The sequence below is a fragment of the Camponotus floridanus genome, unplaced genomic scaffold (assembly GCF_003227725.1).
Source record: "Camponotus floridanus strain SB8 unplaced genomic scaffold, Cflo_v7.5 scaffold43, whole genome shotgun sequence".
NCBI lineage: Eukaryota > Metazoa > Arthropoda > Insecta > Hymenoptera > Formicidae > Camponotus > Camponotus floridanus.
This window is the reverse complement of record NW_020229581.1, coordinates 1,388,977-1,402,638: the sequence shown is the minus strand read 5'-3', so window position 1 is coordinate 1,402,638 and position 13,662 is coordinate 1,388,977. Positions and strand designations below refer to the sequence as shown.

The 13,662-nt window shown below is 35.0% G+C and overlaps 2 protein-coding genes across 7 annotated transcripts in view; both read left to right on the top strand.

The window, feature by feature from the left end:
- The first annotated feature begins 9,928 nt into the window (after window positions 1-9,928).
- LOC105255290 (methylthioribose-1-phosphate isomerase) lies at window positions 9,929-12,083 on the top strand. Its single transcript, XM_011264486.3, has 5 exons — window positions 9,929-10,312; window positions 10,720-10,958; window positions 11,040-11,248; window positions 11,331-11,539; window positions 11,667-12,083. The coding sequence occupies exons 1-5, from the start codon at window positions 10,175-10,177 to the stop codon at window positions 11,931-11,933; spliced, it is 1,062 nt and encodes a 353-aa protein (XP_011262788.1). The 5' UTR covers window positions 9,929-10,174; the 3' UTR covers window positions 11,934-12,083.
- Window positions 12,084-12,841: 758 nt separating this feature from the next.
- LOC105255288 (tropomodulin) overlaps window positions 12,842-13,662 on the top strand; it is a 45,377-nt gene continuing 44,556 nt past the window's right edge. For 4 of the 6 annotated variants that reach the window (XR_889513.3, XM_011264480.3, XM_011264481.3 and 1 more), the window contains exon 1: window positions 12,843-13,189. Coding sequence is in view for 4 of the 6 variants with exons in the window: in XM_011264480.3 (XP_011262782.1) it covers window positions 13,046-13,189 (144 nt within the window). In the remaining 2 variants the exon portion in view is untranslated. Of the gene's footprint in view, window positions 13,190-13,662 lie in introns of all 6 variants that reach the window. The other 2 variants (XR_003123253.1, XM_011264477.3) reach the window with 1 other exon arrangement.

Genomic DNA, 13,662 nt, shown 5'->3' with positions numbered 1-13,662 from the left:
GATTAACACATTATATTAACATATATCTTGTAGAATGTGTTTCTGATGGTCCGCTCTCGAAGATATTACACAAAATATTACACATACGTCACATTCTTGTTGATCAGTGAATGTTTATTTGCTTAATTGATTTCCATCAAGTCGTCTTTATATCTTTGTGAATGATTTAGAAAGTAAGAAGAGTAAAAAAAAGCACAAATGCACAAGAAAATACAAGGTGGCACGCGAATACCCACCATTTTCTAAGTAAAACGGTCTAATTAATATGCAATGGAAGGCTGAAACACGCGCTGTGATTTTCGAACACCGAAAAAAAATTTTTTCAAAGGATACTACGAATTATCGTGATAGCGATCATTATCATTGTTACAAAGAGAAAATCCTTAATCGTATTAATCCTATTAATATTGTTTCATTACGTGCGATAATTAATAATCGTTTCTTATAATTATAATTTTCGTTACAAACGCAAACGGTCTATGTGTGAGTGAACGAGAATGAGAGAATAATATATGTAGACTGCCAATCCTCGGTATGCGAAGACGAAAATTATTAAATTTGACTATATTTAAAAAATTTTTTTACAATTAAGAAATTAATTCAATATTGGCATTTTTTAATTATTATTATTTGAGCTAATGTTTTATTATAACTTTTATCTTTTAATTTAATCAGTCTTTTCATCTTCGAGGTCTAGATTGAAAAATTTTATGGAAATTTTAGAATCATTTTTAGCTCGAAAAGAATTCTTCAAATTTATTTTGCTTGTTTATTCTTATATTAGATTTCAACCATGATAGGTTCGGCACATGATGAATTATAATAGAATCGGAAAATTAGAAGACATTCCTGAGAATGTGAAAACTTGGAAACCTGAGAGAGCATTTAATTAATTAATCGATTAACGCAATTTGATATTATTGCTGTGTACTCGCATTTGTCGTAGACCGAGGACGGCGGTAAATGAAACGTGTGTGACCAGAAGTGCATCCTGACGTCCGTAATAGTATTACGTGCGTGTGCGCCGAGGTATGTATATATACTTTGACGGTGGTTAACCGCCGTGTGTATAGAGAAGTTATGATTGTCCGTCCTACGGAAAATTCGAGTGTTCCGTAATGGATGCGAGTCGTCGTCGGCATCGAGCCCTCGAAAAGCAGTAAGTATATCGAGAGTTGCCTGAATCCATATACTTTATTCGTGTACGCTGTGTATAATGAATCAGATAGCGTATCACGCTGGCTGATACATAAACAAGAGAGCGACTTTCGATCGAGACAACTTCGGGTGCCTCGGGCTCTTCTCACGAGGCTGCTCGATAACCACGTTATCGAAGCGATGCTGCATGATAAGCGGGAAGAGAATAAATCGGGGATCCTCAAACTTTGCACGATGCCCAGAAATTTTTTAATGCATAAATGATTCGCCGAGATTTCATAGTTTCTAAAAAAAATTCAAAATCTTGCGAATGTTGAATCCTGCAACTTTTTAATTATCTCGTTTTGGAACTTTAATATTTTAAATTCTTTGATTGTCGAATTTACATTGTGAACAGCAATGTGCAAAAATATGCATTCTGAGTCACGCAATTTTTATGGGAATAATGTTGCGTTGTTTGAGGAAAACTTTTTTTTCTTTTCCCCGTCTTAGGACTGTCCGCAACGAAATGACGTGTCGAAAGAGGCGCCGCATCATTTCAGATATACCCAGAATATTTCTCTTTGGACCAATACTCTTGATGTAATAAACGGTTGTAATCGCTGTCGAGGCTCGTAAAGTACCTAAGCAAACCTCACGCCGAGAGGAAAGTTTTTGACCGTGTGGTTCCTAAGTTTTATTCATAGCGAATCAAGTCACAATAGGGATTATGTGATATATTAGGTGCGCGGTATATTTTTAAGGCCAATATAATTTACAGGGACGGACTGGCCCGATCTCTTGGGAAATGGAAATGTAATACTTATTCAAATTAATCATCGCTACGTACGTGTGTATATATAAAGTTTGCGAATTTGCCGAAAGAATTGTGCCACCATTCTCTCAATAATTAATATCAATTGTTCGCGTGCGATAGTTTGACGTGAAAAAATTATAAGGATTAAATACATCTTGTGCGCTGATACATCAAACACATTTTATGCAACTGTTAATTTTAATGGGTAATATTTTCTAATCGATTAAACGTGTATTAGTTAGATATTTGCCCTGTCAGCCAGTCCGTCCATGTCGATTTGCGTATTATGTGTAATTAATATTCGCAAATGCGAGAGAGAGAGTGAGAGAGAGAGAGAGAGAGAGAGAGAGTATCGAGATGGATCACGCGGCGATTTCTTCTTAGCATCGTCGTCGTCATCGGGGACGCGATCCTAATCGCGAAAGATGTACGTCGCCGCGACAAACTGCTCCAATCTCGAACCTTTATTGTAAAAATAGGTGTAAATATCAGAAATATAGGAGGAAGGGGGGATGTGATTCCATTATTATTTATTAATTTTCTTCAAGATAACGCAATTACGCGTAACGTTAGAAATTTGCTTCAGTATTTTTGGCGAAGTACATAAGCCTTTACGTTGATATTTTACTATCAGCGAACCAAGTTTGCTCGATTAAACTCTGGGTTAGTCTCGTCAAGAATTCGCACGTTACAGCTTCTCAAGCGTATCTGTAGTGATCACATTTCTAGTGAGATTTTACGTTAATTTTTCGTAGCACATTTTTTTATATTGTTTTTTTATATTTATCTTATCGAAGTATATTTTTGAATTTTGGATAGGAGGGAAGGAGGGCGATGATAAATATTTACGGTTGTGATAAAGAAACTATCGCTAACTAACGAATCGCGCGATTTTCTAGAGAAACGATTCAGTTGCGGGGCCTATTTAACACATTCAATTCCGATTAGCCGAAGATTGAATCGGAACGAATTAAAATCGCGCGACTCTCGTCGGGAGCGACTCGTCGGCGATGTGTCTCGAGTTCACCGATAACGAGAGCGAGGGAGAATTCGCGCGACGTACACTTTTTCAATCGCGAGCTCGACGGTTCGTCCGCTCGATTTTTGTAATGTTCCGTATTCGATCGACTTATTAAATCTGGGCTGTTTTTGAGGCGAGATCCCACCTCGTCTGTCGCGCCTCGACGGGGTCACAAATGGAAAGGGGGACACATGTACGTACACGTTCTCGTACCATTGTAAATAGAAGAGGAGGAAGAGGGATGCAATCGCGAGACTGGAGTGGTGTCATCTCGGTGATACGTCCAAATGGAATTGTGACATTTCCTCGATCAGCACAGATATGTCATACACGTCGATCCCATCGGAATCCTCCACACGACCAAAATGGAGCTAGGTATTTCATATACATAGGCTTACACGCGCATAACGTATATTACATAATACATATACATAGATAGCTAGATAGATGAGGGTATACGGGATGTATGTCACAAGAAGCGCGTACCATCGGCACGCGAACATTTCCCGGCAAGGATTTTCGGCACAGATTTTTAGCGAGAGCTCGATACATCTTGATATATTTCGATATTAAATATATTTTAATTGAATCTGTGATTATTTCAATTTTTGTGTGTTTTATATTTCTGATGATTTTTACTTGAAATCTCTTTCTTCTTTCAAACGAAATTGTATAAGTTTCTGGTACTGCACTCCTTGCGAAACATCCCGTTTACTTATCACTGTGTTGGTGGTCCGGTATGGCGGAAATCGGAACTTCAAGCACAGCTATTTAATTTTTGCTCAGATGCCGCGATTTCCCGATCGATCGATCTGCTGCGCGAGGCAAATATTGACTTCCTCCAATGAACGACGATAGTTGAAGCCGGATACGACGCGGGTTTTTACGTTCTTCCAAGCTTCAATAGAGCAAGTCGATCGCGACGTCAACTTGACAAGGCGAGTTGCTTTCTGTCTTCCGTCTGTCTTTGCGCACCTTTCTTACAATTCCTTCAGTTAGACAACAATTTACAGAGATAAATATCCGAGAAAGAGAGAGAGAGAGAGAAAGAGAAAAGAAAGAGATCTTTGATTTTTCGATTATGTGATTCTGCGGTTTTTAATGATATCTTAAATTCTTCGATCTAAAGATCAATCATTCTTGTGGACCTTAAATCTTTCGATGTACAAGATTGGTTCGGTTACATCAACAATTTTAGTTAATTATTGATAAGTCATCATTCAATCACAGATCAGTCATTTTCCTCTTCCTAAATGATAGGCACAATGGACTAGAAAAAGAATTATTGGTAAACTAGGATTAATTAGTTGTTTCTGGTCTTAGTATCTATTTATATTTTATCTTTAATTCTTGGCTCTTCGAACAGTATAATCTTTATGATGAAGTAACAAATTATCTAACTATGCTTTGTACAAAAAGATTATACGAAGATATAACGATCGAGAGTAGCCTTATTACGGATGCTACCTGTTTTTCTCAACGACTATTTGTAATAAATGCTACAGTTCCTAGACGCTTCGAAGCAACGATCTCTCGCAACTCGACCACCGACATTCGACCGAATTATCGCTCTTGATACCAAATGTTCCTTAAGTTCTTTACGGAAATACTCTTGTAAATAGTCAACGTCTACAATAACCGAAACGCGTGCGATTTGTATGCGAGAAAGGTCAAATTAAAATGTGATAAGAAAGAGAGAGATGAGGAGAAGCTCTGCGAGCTTTACCGATTGCCGAGATGACGGTTTTCAAAATGTACTAATTGTAAATTCAAAGAAAGATATTTTTAAAATTTTATTTCAAATATATTTGTAAAAGATGTTTTATTTTAGAAATGTATATGTAATTAGTTAAATCTTTCTAATAATTTTTATTCCAAAAATTTTTTAATCGTTCAGTATCTTTATTTATAAGTCCAAGATGCTGATTGTATTCTTCTCTCTATCGCGTGTAAATTAATAGGTGATGTGATTCGTACAATTAGTAAATTTTGGAACCTGGTGCCCAACGGCGTATTCTCATCACGACGGTTAGGATCAAACGTCAGTTATTGCACACACACATACACACACACACACACACATACATACATACACACGCTCGATGTAACTATATAAATATCGATATCAATCTGTCAGTCTCGTGTCTCTTTGATGGTACTTAAATGAAACGGCCCCTCGGGTCTCTATGCATTCAGCGGCGCAACGTCAATAATGTTCTCTAAAAAAGCGAAATATATATATATATATAAGTTAATAATAATAAAAAGAAAGAGTAAATAAATAAATAAATCTTTTCTTCGTAGCACACGTTCCTCCTTTGGCCCGACATGCGACTCTCGAGCACGGATCTTTTGTACATAAAAACGCCGCGAACGCGGGTGCGACGCGCGCGAGAGGTAATAATTAATTAATTAATTAATTGACGCTCTGTCTTGTCGCAAGTCGTGAGCCGACCTTGCGTATAAACTCTTTGCTCGTTTATATGCGATGTATTTTTGTGAACAGTATTGAAAGTGCTACCGTTGTACAGTTATCATATGATAAATGTACTAATGATGTACCTATAATGTACATAGATATATTTAATTAAAGTGAATATGAATTTGTGTAATCCTCAGGTGCTCATTATCCATCTATTTCTCTCTACTCCATATTCCCGTTTCCAGTTCGAAGATTCGAATATCCCTGGATTCTGCGAGAGATACCGTCGAATGCGACCCATCCTGATTAATGTCATCTGTCTCATCTTTGTCGTGTTAACTTACTGATAAGAGACGCCAAGGTAAATTCACATTCAACTTACCGAAAATTCAGAATCGCTTCATACGCGAAGTAAATGCGAATTGAAGGAGAAACTAGACTATGAGTTTGTTTCGTTACCTTATTTCGATACGTTACAGCGTGTTTGTGACGCTGAGGTCAGATCGAGATAGTATTTGGCATAAAAATATTATTATTGATGTAAGACATAATTATCTCGTAAAATATTCCAGACGCTTCAAGCCATATCTCGCTACATTTATATTGTCGTTCGAGCTGTTTAAAGAGATCTGACGTAACGAATACATTAGGTAACGCTGAAAATACAAACATAAAATAATTAACATACGAATGCACTTAAAGTAGTAAAATTATTTTTAAAAATGTACTGCATTTTTCTCAAAGCAAAAATCGAAAAATCTTATTCGAACAAATTTTTCTATCGCGTACGTACAAAAATGAATTAATTAAAGAATCTTTGCAAAATTATAAAATCTGAACGGAAGAACATAACGGGAAGATTAAATCTAAACATTTTCGAATCAATCGCCGAGTCGAAAGATTATGAGATCAATACCGGAATACGTTCCTGTCAATTCCTGTTAATCCGGTCGTTTTTGCAGAGCCGCACAAAGGGACCGTGAATCGAACTTCGCTGTCTCGATACGATGGGGACGCTTTAAAGCGTAGGTATTGTTTGATTATGGATAGGATTGACGTTTCGCCGGTGCGATCGTTCAAAGGAGTCTAAATGCATATCGATGTGCATATATATAAGAATAATAAGGAAATTGCTGAAATTATTCGACTGTTATTCGGATAGAATTAAAAAAAAACAAATCGTTATGAGAACAAGAAATCTATCAATTTTACTAGCATATAAAATACAAACTATACAAAAAATTTGATAACTATATTTTATATTTAAAAAAAATGTATGAACAATGATGCATAAAATTGGACTTGGAAAAATAGCCTTATGTATTTTTGCATTATATATTAATAAAATTGATAGAATAGAATTTTTTATACTTGAAGCAGTTTGATTTTTGAAATTCTATTCATTTGTTTGCAAATAACAACCGAATTTCAACAATTCCTCAATTGATATCATTTATTTAAAAAGTCATGTATATACATATTTATATAATTATATAGATAACACACACACAAGAGAACAATTTTACAAATCTGATCACATTCATTTTTTTCGTATAAAACGCGAGACCGCGTATCGACACGTTATGACATTTACACTTAAAAGTTCGTCGTCGTGAGAGACGATAATGGAATTATGTCGTGATTTCAAAAATGAAACAAGTGCATCTCGTTTTTCTTAATTGAGAAATACATGTACCCTCTTTTATAGCATTTTCGCGCATTATTTTATACCGAATCGCGCTTCTTTCGTGCTGCTTTTTCCTCTCTTTCTCCTCGGTATCTTTGCTAGACTTTATAGCGCACGTGACTCGGAAGTAAAATGATTGACGGGGACCAAGCGGAAATACGCGGGCACCGGTTCTACGTGCGTTACAAGCAAATTTGCAATTTCGAGAAAATAATAGCGAAAATAAGTCGGCGAACAACTTTGCGCGGCTGTCCAAGTTTTAAAACGCGTTTAAGCTTAGACCGTACGGTTCTGGATTATCGGAAATGGTATAAAATCGACATTATACGTGATATAGAGACTGTTCTCATCTCTAAAACAGTATCTATCGATTTCTGTGGGAAATGAATTTATTGGTGTTTAAAATTATAAATTACAAATTTTTGAGGTAAATATATGCACTTTGTAAACAGTAAATTAATTGAATTAAAGAGAAAAAAATGTAGATTAATTAATGCATTTAAATGAAAAATGATAAACTATTTTTAATACCTACAAAATTATATGTGGCTAATGGAAAGTCATATTAGACTCCCACCGTCTGTGCCTTAATCATGCAAACGATGCCAAGGAGTCCACCCTCTCCTCATGATGAGGAGAATGAAGAAGTAGAGATAATTTCTGAGAACTACCCTCCAGCTCTCCCTTCATGAAGATACACGACAAAACGTGGAGGGAGCCAAGAGTCGAGAAGATTCCGAGAACCAGAAGGAGAAAAAGGTGAAGGAAGCCACAAAGAAAAGAAAAAGAAGGACAAAAACAAGGAGAAAAGCAAAGAGAAAGATTCCGGGAGGAAAAGAGCGCACAAAAAAAGTGAGGACCAAGACCCTAAAAGGTTGGCCCATTTGCTATCATAGAAATGTCGCCAAATTCTACGCGGCAGACAGAACAGGTGAACTTGCTAAAGAAAATTTTTGAAGCTGTTAGAGGCCTTAAGTCTTCTTTAGATGACCTGAACAGGAAAAGTGATACTTATTACTTTGAATCAGGAATGAAGATCAGACTAGAATAGGTGTAGCTGAGACACGTATTGCGGGCTTACAGCAAGCATGTATTGAAGCAGCAGCACAGAGACCAAGTCAGACCTTGGCAACAGTTACTCTTGCAACAGCCAGCACTTCGACATACACTCCAACACCTCATTTCAGTCGAACGAGACCTTCCACAACAAGAGGCCTTGGGCTAATGAAAAATGAATTGCTGGTTCATTACAAAGTTCCTGTTGGAATCGAGAAAAAAGAATACCCTTTCCTTGTTCGAATTGCAGCTAGTAGCTCCTTCCGTCCTGATTTATCGATTTGATATTACTCTACTCTGCAGGTAGAATTTCTGAACGTAGCCGTAAATGTGATGAATTATATGATTATCATTATGAATGGTACTTATTATAAACATGAGGCTCAATTCTTATGCATATGAAAACTATCGATAGTTATGAATAAATTATTTTCCTTGTCGACAACTATCAACTGTTAGTGCTTGTCGATAGTATCGATAAAAATCGATAAATTTTGCATCCTTGCCAGTTACAGAACAAAAGACTCTGACTCTCTCGATCTTCGACCGAGTGGAGTATATCTTTCTTGACACTGCAGAAAAGACTCTCTATTTTCTACCAAGTAAGGAATAATGCAGTCCTTTCCATACAAATAAAAAGGTTTCTATTCTTATAATTTTTCTATTTCCTTCAAAGTCAACCTAGAAAAGGCTGCAAGGTGGGAGCTTACCGGGGAGAAGCTTGTGTATATTCACGAGTATTTGCAAGAGGTCAGAGTCTATATAGCGACGAGAAATTTTTAGAAGTCCTAAAAGAACATGGACAATAGTTTCCCCTCGCATGAACATTTTTGAACGAATGAACATTATCAAACTGGTCAGGGATCGAAATGTGCTATTTGTTCTCTCTTCGAGTTGATTTGAATTATCGAGACAATTCAACAGTGGCAGTCAAGTTTGAGTGGTGACATGGACCGGGAATATGAATCCTTTATTTTTTAGATCAAAGCCAATAGCTTTAAAGAATGTGTCTCTTAAAGAAAAATCGAAAGTTATATTGTTAAAATATATCTCTCTGTTAAAAAATTTCCAGTATATTCAAATTTAAAGAAATAAAAATTATATAAATTATATATAGAGATATTATAACGTTATTATTTTAAGAGAACAAAGTTTAAATAAATGCAAATATAACGCAATCTATCAATATTGCATTTTTGTCAAAAAAATTTATTCGATGATAAAAAATTATTTAAACATTAAATATTTTCGTTTAAAGATTTATTTTTTATGTATTTTCCTTAAATATAATGTTCTTTGAAATGTCTGAATTGATTCCAGGAAGTATTCATTTAAACTTTACATTTATTTCGTTTATTATTACATTTATTTCCGTTTCTCATTCTGTTATCACTAATATTATGCAACACGCTGAAAGCCTGGAAGATTACATTACATTTTTTCAGTACATCAAATGTGAAGAGAACTGAAGAATGCGTTCGGAAATCATACCGTAAGGTAAAGTAGCATTTAATTTACCAATCAGAAGCTAAGATTTCTTTGTTCTGATTGGTCAATTAAATGTTGTTCTCTTCACGAGTAGAATTTCCGAACAAATCCTGAATAAAGTAAGAGAGGAGAGATTTAATTACAATCTCGTTCGCCAGATGTCGCGTCATTGTTGGATATGTAATCAGAAATCAAATACTTGGATCTGTTCTTTTCAGCTACACTGCTGCACTAGTGCAATAAGTTAGAAAGAGACAAACATACTTTCTTTCGCTCTAAGTAATTGCACTAGTGCAGCAGTGCAGCTGAAAAGAACAGACCCATTGTCGCGTTATCTGAAAAGAAAAGATTCTCTTATCATTTTGGTACTTCGTTTACACGTTCAGATTCCAGTTACTCCAACTTTTCTGTTTTACTCCGTTTTAGTCAAAGCCAGTTTTTTGTAGCTTGTTCATTCAGTAAATCTACTGAAAAGCTACTGCTCGCTTGTACATACATACTGTAACTTGTCACGCAACAACAAATAGTTACGAGCATTGGATAACGATGACACTGGAGGCGATAAAATGGAACAGAGAGGAGAATAAGCTGGTAATTCTGGATCAGACGCTATTACCAGATATGACCCTCTATCTTCATATAAAGGATGTCCAGGATGGTTGGAAAGCTATCAACATGATGAAAGTAAATTTACGAATGTTTTTTTCAAAATATTTTGCGATATTTATCAGAATAAATTATCTAATATTAATATAAAATATAATAAAATAATGTTACTGTATCTCTTTCATATTACAATCAAGATATACTTTTTTTTTTATTAATGTGTCCCCCAACTTATTTCGATAGTTATTAACGCTTTATATCAATTTTATACTTTTTAATATGTTTTGTCAAATTGATAATATTGTTTTCTAGCAATTCGTTGGGCTGAATACTATAGAAAAATGATGTTTCATTTTGTACAGTTATTTACATAAATTTTATAAATATGATTGAGAGTTGATTACAATATATTTAATATCTTTAACATAAGAAATATGTTTAGTAATTATTTATAATTGCATTTTTAATTTTTGTAACATATATAGGTACGAGGTGCACCAGCCATAGCTATTGTAGGCTGTCTCAGTTTAACATCGGAGATTATTAATCATAAGGAATTCAAAAATAAGCAAGCCTTTTTTGATTTTATGAAGGCTAAATTAAATTATCTTGTAACAGCACGTCCTACTGCTGTGAATATGAAAAAAGCAGCAGATGAATTTATAAAGTTGGCAAATGAACTTTACAATGATTCTAATTATTCATTATCTTCTATGAAAGACAGGTATAATTTCATGGTACTTTGTACTTTTAAAGAAACATCTAAATAGTATGATTTATATCTCATTTTGAAATTATATTATAGAATTGTAAATGATTTTGAAGGGATGTTGGAAATTGATGTGAAAGTCAATATGGCAATTGGAAATAATGGTGCACAGGAGATTTTATCGAAAAATGCATCTAAAGATAGTATCATAATCCTCACACACTGTAATACTGGAAGTCTCGCTACTGCAGGATATGGAACAGCTTTAGGCGTTATCAGATCTCTTCACAAAATGGAAAAGCTCAGTAAATATAACTTGTTTTCTTGAAAAGGTTATCTCGGCTGGATAATTAAGTTATAGACCCCAATCATTATTTATTTTTTCAGTTCATGTCTATTGTACCGAGACTAGGCCTTATAACCAAGGTGCCCGTTTGACTGCTTATGAATTAGTGCATGATAAAATACCGGCAACTTTAATTTGCGATGACATGGTTGCCGCGGTATTGAAAACGAAAAAGATCACAGCAGTTGTGGTAGGTGCAGATAGAGTCACTCTAAATGGCGACACTGCAAACAAAATTGGGACTTATCAGGCAAGTGTCTTAATCTTTAAATGTTATATAGTGCGATGAATGATATTAATCTAAAAACAATTTTTAAAAATAATTGATTAAAATACAATAGCACATATATTTACATAGCTATCTATACTAATTACAGATTGCGATTCTCGCCAAATATCATAATGTTCCTTTCTATGTGGCCGCACCACGGACATCTATAGATACTAATATGTATAAAGGTGATGACATAATCATCGAGAAGCGATCCGCTGAAGAAATAACTCACATAAACGGGAACAGAATTGCAGCAGAGGGAATAGAATGTTGGAATCCAGCGTTCGATGTGACACCAGCAAGTTTAATTACCGGGATAATTACAGAAATTGGTACTTTTTCACCGGAAGAATTGAAAAAACACATTTGAAAAAGATGAATGCACGAATAAAAATTTTATTATATAATAAAAAATATATGTGCTTACGGATGCATTTATATGTGGGTGCATATACCAATTATAAATATCAAGATTCAAGATATTTAATTTTATTGCGTAAGTACTGTGCCATCATGAAGAAAAAATTGTATGATATGAAAACTCAGGGAAATTATTTACTATATTTAAAGAATTATATTGAAATCATAATCCAAAAGAGGCTATAAAATTAAAAAAACTATTGTAATGTTTAATGGATGCGATTTCAATATTTGCCTTAAGAAGTTACATAATTTTGTATAATACTTTGCTTGAATTTCTAAGGATGTTTAGCACAATAATGTGATACAGTGTATGCTATTGCCATAAGTATCAAGAGATTTGTATTGAATAAAAAGAAGCAAATTTATTATATCTTTGATACCCGAAATATGCATATTTATCATGCCTTACAATTGCCATATCATAACATCCAAAATTCAAATATTTAAGTTTTTACTAGTTATTAGATATATGATTGTAAACTCCTCAATCCTAAATTTCTTAATCCGTGAATCACATATTTATAAATCACATTCCTTCCAAATCTCTTTACATCCTTAATATTCGAATCCTTAGAAATTCTATCATGATTTTCGAAGCAACAAATCAATTTACTTCACAACATTCCATAAAAATGAAAGAGTATGCTATTTATCGTATATATAATTATGTTTATATTCGATTTGCAGTTTGCGCAGTAACGTATGATAAACACTCTAACTTATGCGAAATTATCCGTATCTATGATACCAACAAGTATCGTCGATACTTGTTCCTGCGGGAGAACACGAGGTTCTATTTTCGCCTTTGAAAGAGGTGCAGCGTGGGATACTGTTCGCATCGCGGGGTTTCCGTAGCGCGGTGCTTTAGTACCGTCAGCCTCGTCGTTTCGCGCGGAACTTGGACGCTTGGAATAGGTTCGTCACGCGCTGTAAAAGTTTTTCGCCGCACGCTGAAATCGGAACGCGGTTGGTGACCGTGTAATAGACAGACCGTGGTGTTTGTCGCTGCCTCCCGTAGCTGTTCGCAAGACCTTTCGGAAGTACGTTTCACAATTCTTGATGGAAGTGGATACGGAGAACGTCAGGATGGATAAAACGGACATCAACAGCAACGATAACGATGAGGCGCCCACCGTCGAAGAGAGTTACGAGATCACCACTACCAGGCGCAAAACTATTCGCACCAGCTATAAGATTCAGGAGGTAAGTTGTCAACGACAATTGCATTCATGATGTCCGCGATCATCGTAACTATCGAGGTAACTGCCGGCGCCGGAGGTAACTGCAGCGTGGGCGTTTATGTTGCTGCTATATGTGATTGTATAGCGGGGAGATTTTAGGGAGATAACACGTGTGAGAGCAAGTGAGTTCAGTGCATTCAGAAACGAAAACACGAACTGGTTTCTCTCTCTCTTATAATTAAATAAATAAAAATTAACTAGTTAAGATTTTACATGATTTCCGAGCTTCTAAGATTCAATGAAATACATATTTTTAAAATAGATATTTGAACTCCAAAAATTTTAGCGAATTTTCAAATCTAAATAGCTGAGATTTAAACACGAGAATTTCAATGAAATTGAAAATTGTTTATTTATGGAAAACTCTAAATAGATAAAATTCTGAAAAATGATTTTTATAGAGACTAGAAAAATGAGATAAAAGCTAAATATATA